Source organism: Stegodyphus dumicola, chromosome 12 (assembly GCF_044657685.1).
Source record: "Stegodyphus dumicola isolate Sdum_Otavi_A_Nest chromosome 12, ASM4465768v1".
Taxonomy (NCBI): domain Eukaryota; kingdom Metazoa; phylum Arthropoda; class Arachnida; order Araneae; family Eresidae; genus Stegodyphus; species Stegodyphus dumicola.
Window position 1 is genome coordinate 84765079 of NC_140779.1, and position 14197 is coordinate 84779275.

General features: G+C 29.2%; 1 protein-coding gene across 2 annotated transcripts in view; it reads right to left on the minus strand.

The window, feature by feature from the left end:
- Positions 1-2010: 2010 nt before the first annotated feature.
- The window catches only part of LOC118184669 (immunomodulatory peroxidase-like), a 97224-nt gene continuing 85037 nt past the window's right edge, over positions 2011-14197 (minus strand). For both annotated transcript variants that reach the window (XM_035354371.2, XM_035354372.2), the window contains exons 11-14: positions 13725-13907; positions 10502-10671; positions 10214-10316; positions 2011-4664 (exon numbers count right to left, since the gene is read on the minus strand). In XM_035354371.2, coding sequence (XP_035210262.1) covers positions 4583-4664; positions 10214-10316; positions 10502-10671; positions 13725-13907 — 538 coding nt within the window. In that variant the 3' untranslated portion in view covers positions 2011-4582. The remainder of the gene's footprint in view (positions 4665-10213; positions 10317-10501; positions 10672-13724; positions 13908-14197) is intronic.

A 14197-nucleotide genomic window follows, 5' to 3' on the forward strand; every position in this document is an offset into this window, starting at 1 on the left:
TAAAATACATTGATTAATGACGTTATTTTTGATCAGCAGGATTTCCTAGCTAATAAACCTATTAGATGACTCAAAGGAGTCTTTTGGATAAGAGCCAGCCGAAACTGCGTTAAGAATGGGAAAATAATAGTTCTCAAAAAGGCAAACTTTCTTTAAGCAGAAAACAATCGTGTGATATGTATTAATCTATCAACTAACAAGATATAGCAGAAAAATATTTTATTTCACGGAAAAAGGATTATTAAAGAAAAGAGTTTAAAATTCTATGCCTAAAAAGGGAAAAAAAAGGAAAAGAAGGCAAGTTAGGAATGTTAAGAAAGATAAAATTAATAGAAAAATAACGAATAAAGTTAAGAAAGATAAAAAGTATTACTTATGTTCTTATGCTAGCAATAGCTAGTAATTAATAATAGTTTGAAATACAGCAATTCTGTAATAATTATTAAAGCAAAGGCAGAACTTGGAAATTTCAATGAAATATTAAGTACAGTCTAAAATTAATCAAAAATAAATTTCGTTTCTTTATGAGCTTGTGAATAATGGTGCGTATATTAAGTATGCAAAAATACGTACTACTCGCATTACATCAAAATAGAAGCAATGGAAAATATAAAGTATAGTGGAAGCTAGAATACGAGCACCTCTATATACGAGAAATTCGAGATACGAAGAAAGTAAGAGCGAAATATTTGTCTTTGGCTGTCTTTGTATAAGATCTCTGGCTGTATCATAAACATATTTTTATGCATTCAACTTGTTGAAAAGACCCACATCCGATCAAAACAATGCTGCCCCCTAGATACAGAGTTCTTATCAGGGGTATCAATGCTCAATTTCCTTGTTTTCAGAAACGAAAAACAATCTTATGAGAAATTATAAGATATTTTATGGCTCTTTAAAACGGGGACGATAGGTCAGAAGGGAATGGAGCAATTCGCCGTGGACGTTTCACCGTCGGGCCACTTCGCCGTGAAGACGTATTTTCCTTTACATGAATGTATTATATATTGCCGTATTATAATATTAAGTTGATTTAAATTAATAACTTTGTTTAATTTAATTTAATTTAAAAAATTTGTCTAAAATAATACTTTAACTGAGCCGGTGCTTCAACTGAACTGTACACAAAAATGTTTGTGTGTACAGTTTTATACAAATGCACCGTTACGTATGACATATTAATTTTAAGAAAGTAATCTGCTGACAAGATTCCAAAGTAAGTCCGTTTTCCATTCAAATTTCATAAATATGTGAATTTCCTGCTTGTATGAGTGATTTCTCTGAACTAGCCGATTAAAACTTCAAGAAATTTTGACGAATCATGTAAACATTGTACCCTCATAATTTTAAAATCGATAATATAACTTCTGTTATATCAGAAGTTTAGCCCTAGTTCTCTTTGATTCTGACATAATTTTCCAACTAACTATGTAGAATTTCATTATATCTCATACTTGTAAATAATTATATATATTAAAAGCAACCTTTATTAATTATACAAAAGGTAAGTAGAACTATTAAACTAAATAAATTTAATATGAATATAATACAAGATAAAGTACAGTCAAGTAAAGAAAAATATGTCTTGACAGCGAAACGGCGACGGTGAAATGTCCTAGACCCAAGTCAGGATCTTGCGGGCTTAGGCACCAATGAAGCCCTGCAAAAGACTGTAAAAGTTGCATTAGAGCGTTTAGGGAAAACACTGTCATGATCTGTTCTTTGACCAATAAACTTAAGTCTACATTTGACCTCGATAGTTTAAGGAAAAGTCTCTGTCTTCGAATGTTTTGATGCAGAACAACGATTGAAACTCAATGATTTTCGACAGAATACATATAAAATTTAACTAACTAACTAAATAAATAAAAATACATTAGTTAAAGCTTTGATTAGTAAAAACACTATTATTATTATTTTGTAGTACATAAAATTTTATAACATTTTATAGCGTTAATTTTATGAGAGGTGTGTATTGGCGTGTTCTACAACATGAATTTAAAATCAAAAGAGTTTTAAGCACTTTATTATAAAAAACAGAACAAACATGAACGATTGGCCGACATTTATACATAACACAAGGGCCCATATATTTATATTACTATTGGCAACAAATAACATGCAGGTTGACAACAACTGTACATGTTACAAAGCAACAAATATAACACTCTGTGACAATAGAATTCCTTCCTCTTCAGAAATAGTACAATATTTCACTTATTAAGTACTTATAATTCTAACAATAAAATGTTACACTTTATACAAATGATATTTATAAAATTTAAATAAAATATTCATTTTATTTCACATACATATATAACTGTAAATAAATAACAATTTGATATCCTTCAATAATATACGACATCAATCACTTGTAAAAATTTCCATTGAAAAATCCATATTTAAATCTATATCTCTTTATAAAATTTATGTACAATATTCGGCTATAAGCAGTTCTTGCACAATCTAAAATAAGAATTACATTAACCAGCATAAGAAAGTGTAACACCCCACAAAAAAAAAAAAAAAAAGTTAAAATGTTTACCCATAACCAACGAAACTTTGAGGTACAGTTTATGCATTGCTTATAAACAGCATATTCAAATTTGTACAAATGAAGGCTTGTACTGTAAAAATGTATTATGTGTAACGAATCCATAGCATTATAGCTTACATCCTTTCCAACAGTTAATAGAATTTCAGAAATTAGGTCATGAACAAGTCATTATTTTTTAACTTATATAATCAAGAATCTGTTTTTATGCGATATAATTTAGTTTAAATTCATATTTATGTATTTAAAAATGAAACATGTTTAAATATATTACTAATATATTACAATGTAATTAGAATTTTCAGTTCGTATATGCATATTTTTAAGCTTTGTTTCACATTATTCCAATAAAATGATACAAGAAAAGTCGCTGATTTAAGAATATTTTGCATATAAAATAAATTTCCTTTTCAAATTTCTTGTTATTTATGCATTACTTTAAGCGTAATGAAAATTTCCAAGTGACAACAGTGTATGTTAAAAAGCTTAAGGTACATTAATTGTCAAATTTTTATTTTGCACTATAGCTTTCTAAATTATGCATTAATATGAAATGTTAATCATAAAATGCAATTTTAAAATTTTAGTATCGCCAAAATGTTAATACTTTTATATAAAATTAAAAGAATTTTAAAATATTAAATATAGATTTACAACTATTTAATTTAAGAAATTTAATCAAAAACTAAGGTTTTCCAGGAGACAAACATATATATGGCTCACGTATTTCATATTTTTATTGCCAATTTCCCTTTTATTATAGAAATATTTCTGTTGCATACAGGAAAACGTGACTGAAATATATTTAATCCTGTTTTACAGTATTAAAATACTATAACACGTTTCAAAATTTCTATCAAAATATCCAACAACATAAAAATTCAGGATTTTCTTATCTCTAAAATCCTATTATACTTAGTGTTGGAAGTAATTTGGTCTACAAATGTGAATTTTACTCGGATTATTTATATAGGCAAGTTCCGCAAGTATTCTGTATATAATTTATGTAAAATGAATGAATGGGTTAAAGAAATTTAGAAGAAATAAATACGCTATTCATATAAAAATAAGAGTTTGTTTTCGAAGATAAATTTTTAGAACTTGTTTTTTCTTATATTTCGCATAATCACTTTAACATTTTTTTTACTCTAATAAGTTATTTTGCTTTAACAAATTATGGACAAAAATATAAATTAATGAGTTACCTGTAACGTCAGAATATGAGAAAAACATTTCCTATAAAAGAATTTTTTTTTCTAATTTTTCATCAAAAACTCCTGCATTGTATGAAAGTTTCAGATATCTTTTATTTATAAAATAATTTGTAAGAAAAATATAAATGTCTCGCTCTGTGTAATTATTGACTATTAATGTATGTTCTATCTGTGATTAAATTTTGTCACTTCTAGCTAAAATTCTGAAAACATATATTATAGAATTTTAATTGTTAATGAATAAAGGCAGATTTTTACTTCTAATTTAATGCTAAGATGACATATTTAAATAATAATTGAAATACATCTTTAATGAATAAATAAAATAAAAATGGGATATTGTGATTTAAAAATATATAAAAATCAAATTTTTTGCTAAATCCAGCTTTCAAAAATGGTTTTATAGTAAACATACTATTAAACTATTAAAATAACCATAAAGTTTAAGGAAAATTAGCAGCAGAAATATGAAAATATAACCTAGAAAATGACATATAAAGAGAAACAAGCGAATACTAAAACAACACATGCTTCTACTTCTTTCCTTGGCTGGAGTCGTTGCCACAACGCGTTACATAATCTCATTCTTTCGTATCATTGGCAATCAGTCCAAGCACTCGTTATAGTAGACTAGATACGTTGAGTCCAACGTGCTCCAATAAAAATTATGGTTGATAGGCACAGCTCAATGTTCACAAAAATATAAGATGATATATAAAGTTAGAAATTTTCTTTAAAAACTCTTTAAATTATGGCTACTTTGTTAGATTACGTTGAGACTTCCTTTCCATTTTCAGGTCGAATCTTTAAAGCCTTATTTTTTCTTCTTATGCCCGAGATCATCCCATGCACTGAGGTCTATGTCAGGAAGCTCACTACAGTGAGTGACTGGATTCCTGTAAACAAATAACTGAAATTATTATCACAATATACTCTAGAAAATAACGTTACAAAGTGAGGACGTTTTGTATTATGCTATCTTCAGAAATTAAGCTTGAATTAGAGAAAAAAGAGAAATTACTTTTACTCTAGATCTATTTATAAGATATAATAAGATATTATTTAAATCTATTTATAAGAAGAGGATTAATATGTTGCTAAATCATAATACAGTTGCTTAATGTACTTTTGGAATTAGATCTAAACTAGTAACTTAATTAACTAGTAACTAGTTTAGATCTACTAGATATAAACTAAGTAGATCTAAACTAGATATGAACTACAGTAAGTAGATATAAACTACAGTAAGTAGATATAAACTACAGTAAGTAGATATAAACTACAGTAAGTAGATCTAGTGATCTAGAAACTCAAACTGATAGGTTAAAGTTCTAATTCAGGTACAAATGTAAAAAACTTCACAAGGAATTAAAATTGCTTTTTAGTATACCATAATTTAATAACGACAGAATTGATTTAAAATTCTGAAAATTTCAGTATATTTTAACGTAATTTATTATAAACTCCCGAAAGATCGGAGGAAGGAAAAGAAAAGAAATCAAAAGTTACCATTTATTAGGAAGTTTTATTCGGAAAATTCATAAATATTTCGTTTATTTCCTAAATCTGAACATCTAATTAATTTTACATACGTAGTTTAATTTCTTTCTTGGTAAACTTTTCCCATGCATCTCCAAATATAAATATTCTGCAAAAATTCTTAAATAACCTCTTAAAATATTCTATAATAAACATGACTTCTTAAAAACTTTAATTAGTTTCTAAATGTTTTAAAGCCTGTGCGATAATGATGTTAATTAATATAATTCAGCTGTTTTGGATTCCTTATTTCTATGTTAGTAAAATAAAAACAAATTGTATCACACTGTCTTTAAATTACGTATTTAAAATATTTACATACATCTGAATTAAAGGTATAGCTTTAGATAATTTATAGCATTTAGTCAAATTATGATTCTATTAATGATAATTTTTCAATTTTCCGTGTAAAAGTATTAATTGCTGTACTGTAGTATAAATGTCTTTCTGTGACAAAGAAACAGTCGAACAGCTCCAAAGCATACGTTAATAATACAGCATAAAATAACAACAAAAATCTATAGCTTTATAAATGCATATTCTTTTTCAACATTTATTCAAAAGAAGTGGGTTGTTTATTCAAACTAAAGTTTGTGTTATAAAGCATTTAATATGGCTCCGCAAATATTAGTTCTAATAAGATTACAGTCTACAGGTTACTCGGATATGAAAGAAACAAAAAATTGAACCTGATTGTTAGGTAGTAGGTTGTTCTACGTCGTTCCGCCGTGGCCAGTCGTTGCGCATTTACGGAAATGCATGTGAAGAAATATTATGTTATCTTCATGTTTAATTTCGTCAAAGATAATTTCCCCAATAATTAAATTAGAACTAAATATTTTCATTTCTAATTATCAAAATACAAAACACTCTTTCTTCAACGAAATAAATTTTTATTTACTGTTAAGTCCTAAAACTACACAAACGGTCTCACTTTTATTTTGTTACTGTCCTAAAACTAAACTAAAATATTAATCCTATTTGAGCAAAACCGAGCGCACACCATGATCTTATTTAAATAAAGTATTACTTTCTTTATTAATAACGTAATAATAATATAATAGCGTAATAACGTATATAATACTTGCTTACTTAACGTTATAACAATATAATACTTGCGCTTTTAAAATACTCTTTGTATTGTCTTTATTTAATATTATTTAAATAAATGAAAAATTTAAACACATAGATGTAATAAAATCAACAACAACTTTTACTCGTTTTGGAAAGAACAACCAATCCGGATATTTGGTGCTCTGATAATTAGAGATATACTAAATTTTATTTCTAAACCATACTCTAAGAATAACACCATTAGATGAAATTAATAAAATAAACTGATTCAATCAGATTATTCTTCCCATTTATTAAAAAGTGGAATATTTTTTTTTTATTTAAAAGAAAAAAATTCTGAAAACTTACAGATTTTATATTACGCCTAAACGGACGTAATACGTAATATAAAATCATTTACAGACACATACACGAAAACATTAAATTCATTTACACATTTCAAGAGCATCTGAAATGTGTTAAAGTCACACTGGCTAAAAATATTTGAAAACAGCTTTCGAATTTCCGATAGACAGTCTCGCGCGCTGGAGGAAAAAATGTGCTATTTCTTACAGTGTTGCCACTGCTCGCTTTAAAATTGTCTAGTTTTTTAAAAGTATGAAACAAACAATAAAACAATTTCCAAATTTAAAATACGGGCGTCCATGGGCCCATGTTCTATGCAGGACTATGTTATTCAAAATTTGATGACTCTAGGTACCGTTGTGTTTTCACATTGCGAGAAACATACATACTTTCATGAAGACTCTTCATTACTTATTTTCTTTGAATATAATGCAGGGTATTAATATTTGGTGGTAACCGTTTGAAAAGTGATTCGGATCTTTCTAAATATATACGCAATACGCAAAGTGGATTCTCAGACAAATTCTGATGAAGAAATGGGAAAGAATTATGAAGGATTAAACATAATTGAATGAAAAGGCCACTAGAAAATGACCAACAAATCGCTTGCATTTTACCTTTAAGCTGGTATGTCATTTGATTTTATAAAAACAAAAAAGACGAGTTTTTAGAAAAAGAACTGAGTCGAAAAACATGTATAAATATCAATAAACATTCTTTGAAAGGGTATTGATTTTGCACATTTCCCACTTCTTCGAAAACTTTCCCTGTTGCATTTAGTAATTTATCGAGCGTTTTACATTCCACTGTTTAAAATGCGGTTTTCCATATCCTCAAGGAACTGGTACTGAACGAAACGCCACCAGCCATAGAATCTCCCAACTATGTAGAATTGGCGGAGTCGTAAAACCGCAACTTGCCAAGAAGTAACAGTAGGGAACAAAGTGGAACATAACGTACCCAAAACGTCACACTCTTCTGAGCTTATTATTGAAGGGAAAAGCTATTAAGGGATGATTTGAGGCACTACCCAGCGGGCATTCTCCGAATTCTGAAACATTTTCTCCTCTCCTGAAATGTAACAATGAATGGGATCTCCACGCTTTGTCGGCTATCTGCTCTACTGTCACCATGAGATAATCTTCTAATGTTGCTTGCAGTTCGTTGAGTAACCGGAAGAGTTATAACAGGTTTAAAAGCAGTGCTGTTAGCATGTAATTTGCTCCCATTCACGGCACTGAAACGAAGCTGTTAACATGCTTATTAAGCATATCAGATTGATCAGCATCAGTAAGAACGCTGCGTTTTGAGATTATGGTCTCTTCATCCATTCCTTCATTTTGATTTAGATCTTACCTAAATTTACTGATGTTAATTCTTTTTATTTGGCATGGAGTAAGAAATCCACAAATATAATTGTAAGAATAATTATTATTTGTAGACAAATTTTACATACAAATCCAAACTGATATTAGTTATGCTTTCAGATAAGAGCAAAATAAAATTTTCAAATGACATTTCATTTTTATAATAGACTCAGACCGATCGATTTGTAATACAGTCAGATATGTTTTAAAGATATGCACTAGAGGACATAAAATTCCCCCATCATATCAACTGCTGGCTTGATCGGCATTTCTCAACTTTTTCATCGTATAAGGATATACTTCACCTGGAGCCTTTTAAATTTTTATGATTACAAGTGACTACTAAATCTATAGCTAAGGGTACTGTGTATGTACATTATTTTTTATAATAATCCCATATTTACTAGCAATATCATTTCAAGACAAGATTTTTTTGTCTCTGGAAGTGCTCATTTTGTCCAAAATCATAGATTAAGTTTCTTTTTTTTTTTTTTTTTTTTTACTTTTCTGTAGAACCACCACATCTTTTTTTTTTTTTTTTTTTTTTTCATTTTAAGTCACATGAATAAAAGTTCATTAAGTATGCGAGAGATTAGATACCAGCTAACGATTCGATTCAAAAGAGGAAACAATCTTTTGAAGAATTACAACGACTGACCTGAGATAACTCACTTTATAAAAGTGTGCATATGGGTCCATCTCTGAAGCACAAAATGCATATCAGGATATTTTTAAGTGATATATAAGATTCAGTGTTAATCTTTTGTCCTCTAGATTGAAATTATACGATAAAAATGGTCTATATTATTGAATTTTTAAAGATTTTGTGTACTGAGAATCCCCCCCCCAAGTATTTGGATTTCCTCTAACATTAGAGAGCTTTAATCCAATTTGCTAAAATCTAAAACCCAAATATAATATTTGATTTCAAATCAGTGATTCTTAAGATATATTTTAGAATAACATTGACCACTGCATTATTTATTTTGGACTATAACGTGTACAGCCAAAGTTACAAATCAAAATTTAAAATGTTTTCTTTTCCCTTCCTCGTCTTTTGATTTTAAATAAACCGTAACTTACTTTATTATCATAATGACAAATTATTTTAATTCGCATGAATATTTTTTCCAAAGCCCTTTATTGTTATAATTAAAAAACAACTTTATTCATTTATTGTTATGATTAAAAAACAACTTTATTCATTTATTGCTCGTGAATCTTTTAATGCGAAATAATTGTAAAATGTATTGTATTTTCTTTGTAAAGGAAAGAGAAGTTTTCACATTGTAGAAAAATAATTATTAACTTCATAAACATCAAATATTCTCAATGGTTTCACATAAAACGCTAATATATCCTTAAATTATTTTATTTAATTAGCTAATACATTGACTATATTTACATTTAAATCAAATAGATATCAATTAAACAACCTTCAAGTATATGATTTTAGCAGAAAATTCATAATCTTAAGTGCACTACTAAGATTAAAACTTTGTAAAAAAACTAGATATATCTTCTCTTTTTTCTTTCACTTGTATTTATGTCTTTCATTGAGAAATTCAAAGTTGTTAATGTATATTATTCTCCTAAAATTAAAGTATAGAAATTTGTAGTAACAAAAATTTCGTTTTAAGACACGTGGCTAAGAATAATGATGCGTAAATACGTTCCAATAATCGCATTTCAAAATCTTAAATGTTGTGAGTAGATAACTATTATTTTTAAAACATAAATGTTTCAAGACAGCCATTGTTTCAAAATGGCCTTTGTTCAATGGCTGCGTTTTAGAAAATTGAATCCTTCAAAACTAGCGCACAAGAACATTTTCCATAGAATATCTTATTGTTGTTCATTACTTACTCAAAAGAAGCATAAAAAAAAAACAGGACACAACAACTGCGAAAAAGCGATAGGATTAATTAAAAAATTGTGTCCAAGAATTTTCCATCAGCATTTTTTTCACCATTGTTCAAAGAATACCTGCATACTGATGTCATAATTAATAATACCATTTCCTTGTTTTGCTTTGATGGATGCAATTTGTTTTGCATACTGAATGATAAATCGTCCATACGAGTGAAGAAGTAAATTTGGGACAGGCAGCTCATACTTACGATGATGATGGGAAGCGGAAAGCATATCGTTGTATTTCGTGAATATGGGTGTTCTGACAGATAATCTTGGAGAAAGGAGATTTCTTAATGGCTTCTAATTGCTCTGTAATTAGGAAAAGGAGATAAAATTAGCATGAATAACGTTTGACTAATTATCGAATCACATATACTATATATGTAACATTTTATATTTATTCATAATACCAAAGCATAGCAACAACTTCAAAAGTTTCAAGTTAATATTGAAATTAAAGATTCATTTGGGTGGAAAGTTGTCCAATAACTTACCAAGCGTGAAAGATCCTGTTTCCCCATGGTGTTCGAAATAATACCTATCCCCGAATTTCAAGTGATAGAATTGAATACCAATGATGCAGGCAAACGTTGGACCAACTACACCATCAGGAACTATGCTCTCTGACGTGCCTCCTGTGTATAAATCGATATCGTGCACAGACCTGGAGAGATCAATATCTTATTAATTTAGGATTATAATCATAAGCAAATGGATATAAAACAAAATCAGATACGAATTTCTAAAAGTAGGTTAAATCTGGCTCTTTCAGAACAGACCATAAGTAACTTTCGAAAAGTAAAGCACCTCGTGGGAAAAAGGGATAAAGAAGAAAATAGGGCAGAAAGCTAACATCATGCATTCTAATCATGTCATTAATAGAAACAACATACTAATATTTGATATTATATAGTTATAACGTTAATATCCCAAAGGGATAGTAAACATAATGCCTCATCTTATTTGAAGAATCTTTATTTTTCAAAATTATAAAAACATAATGACGTGTAATGCATGGAAAAAAGGAAAATTCTTTAAGTTTCTGTGTAATTAATATTAACATTAATTTTTTTTTAAGAGTTCGTTAAGTTCAAATGTTCTGTGCCACTATTTTTTAGTTACTCGAGCAACATTTAGGCGATAGTCAAATTCTTAAACATTCTTGTTTCGCAACAACTTTTGTTACTGTCTTCACAAGACGGGAAAAAATAGGCAGGGCACCAGAACTTCTTCAGTAGTTTTAGCAGTATAATGCCACCGCATTTACTGTACAGCTCTGTCTCAGTTTTGATGGAGAAACTTGGAAGGGCTCCCTTCTCTCTTACCCTGTTAACAAACCTGTTTACAGGACGTATAGCTAGTCAGATTTTAAGTGCCTCCAGTACTATACACTATAATAATACATACTATAGTACTATGCGACAGTACTACACACTTAGAAACATCCAAGTATATTCCAGTATTCCAATCCGGATCACACGCTACGATAGTTAGCATCGCTAACCATACGAACGGTTTACTATCTTCACAGGCTACGACAGGAAGAAGTGGAAAGGACACCAAAACCTCACCAAGGATTTTACAGGTATAGTCACATCGCCCTTGATGCACATTTTCATCCCAATTTTGATGGAGAACGGATCCATTGAAACGAAATATTTGAAATCACAAAGCAAGGACAATACGAATGTATCCAGAGGAAAAAGGCGTAAGATACCATGACTAATATAGAACATTACATCATCTTGCCTTCATAGACACATGCAGCAACTGCCTAGTTATCCTGCATTTACTGTGGATATATCATTTACTGAAACTGCCGAAACCACTTAGCCCTATCGAATATAGTTTCAGTTTCTTAGAATTTACAAAATTGGCGCTAGAGGGCATTAACCATTTAAATCTGGTAAACGGCAACACATAAAGGCCTTCTACTAAAAAAATAATGTATTTTTCATAGTTAGAGTTAAGCGGCTTTTTATGCACGAGATGCTATTCTGAAACTCGAACATTTTCTTTCATATTTGATGCGTATCAAATCAAAGCATGATTAATAAGAAATAAACTGTTTTGTCTGAAATCAATCATGGTTTTTTAATAATCATGCATTTAGGACAACAATCGTTCATCAATGTGACTATAAAATGCATTAAAAAAGATATAAATTCCAGCAAGAAAACAGCCATACAATGCAAAAGTTAAAAAATATAAACGTACTTTAAAATTAAAGAAATATCGATATTTGTATCTTATTGAAGTAGTGGCGTGGCTTTCTGGAATAAAAACATATTTAACTAGAAATTAAAAATTATTGTCTATTAAAAATCTAAACTAATTTTAAAAGAACAAGAACAGACACTTTTATCGCTTTGTATTTATTTTTTCCAGCAGTTATTTTTATTCCTATTTTTTTGGTCATTTGTGGTTTTTTCCAGCCTAAATTTTTTTTAATTAAAACTATTTCTGTCACGTATACACGTATGATTTACGAAAATTAAATTAAATTTTAAAATCTGAAAATCTTCTCTCTTGATGTGACATTATATTTAATATATCTTTTAACATAATACTTTACATTTTTTAGAATTAAAGGTGCATAGTACCTAGATGTAATTTGTCCTCTAAGTGCAAATTTATTTGAACTAATCGTCACTTCCATGACAGTGGTTAAGTGTCAAGGGAAGTTGAAAAATTCTATTTCAGAAAGCTAAGTAACATTATTACTTAGCTTTAAAATTTTATATAGGATAACTTAATTTTTTTTCGTCTACAATATGCAGAAGAAAGAATTCTTCGTCATTAATGTCGTATTGATCATACTGTTATAGAAAATGAGTTGTTGCAGCGGCAGTATTAATTGGAACTGTGATTTATAAGCAAGGTTAGTCAGTTTGAATATCTATTCAGGTAGATTATCTCATTCGTATTAACCTACCTTGGTAACCTAACCTACATATTCAAGTTACTATATTCTTGCAACCAATAAAATTAATTATAACTCTGAAATTATGAAACATCTTAAATTTATAAGAAAATGTTAAAATAATTAACATTAAAGATGTAATACTTAGAAATTACAGAAGTGTTAATTTACAGTAACTCTGAAATTTATTTACAGTACGGAGTTTGTGCGGCAGGGGGGTCACTCTAAATATACGGCGAGGTGAAATTCCTCTCGAGAGTTTGGTGGTAGAAGAGGATAGGAGATCCCCAGACCCTCGCCCCTCGGATTGCTCTTTCTAGAATTGGGGGAGAAACTGAGCTAAAATTATGTTGTCACCTGCATGGTGTTCAAGGTTCTTGGCAACGACAAGCGCATTTGCTTCCTTGCCATGATGAATGTCGTGGGCTTGCGCTGACCACTGTCAGACAAGTGAGATTAGTAATGACATCAACAATATTTTAAAGGGAAAATGATGATTGTTTAATGTAAGAACAATGCAAGAAAAGATGTTAAATCGCTCATCCAAAGAATGGACTGCCTAAACTCCTGGTACTTTGATCAGTTCAAATAATTTAAGTTACAAGGAAACTATAATCCTCAAAGAACAGATTGCTCATTAAATAATTCAATACACAGTTGTCTTGGCGCTTTTAAAATATGTTTTAAGGTTCCAGCTATTTCAACTGAATAAGACACTAACATTAACACTGCCTTTTGAAATTTAGCCTTCTTATTGTACTACAGATATAAAATGTTTACGAAATATTACTTACTGATATACATCTTGAAGTCTCTTCCTCCTCTCTGGACTCATAAACCTATCCAAATCTTCAAATGTTTTGACTTCTACTCCAAAACAGTACTGTATATAGCTAGTATATCCTGGTACGCCATGGTCACGTCCTCTTTGAATATTGAAAGCAGCTAAATCTAAGCCAGTAGCGTTGCCACGCCGCCTGTAATAATTACATTAACTTGAAAAGAGAAAATATGGGTAGCATAAGAATTACATAAAGATTGCTATACTACTGGGTTTCTAAGAAAGCTCCAAAAGTTTTTATTATTAAAACATTAAACACTTGATAATTTAGTAACTGAATTTCAGGGGAAAAAGTATAACTAGATAAATTTATTGAAATACATTTTATTTCCCTCATTATTATAAATTCTTTTTAAAAGAATTTCTCCAGGACAATCCAAATGCAATTTTGTTTTTAGTTAAAAATGTACCCCCTTTATGTCATGT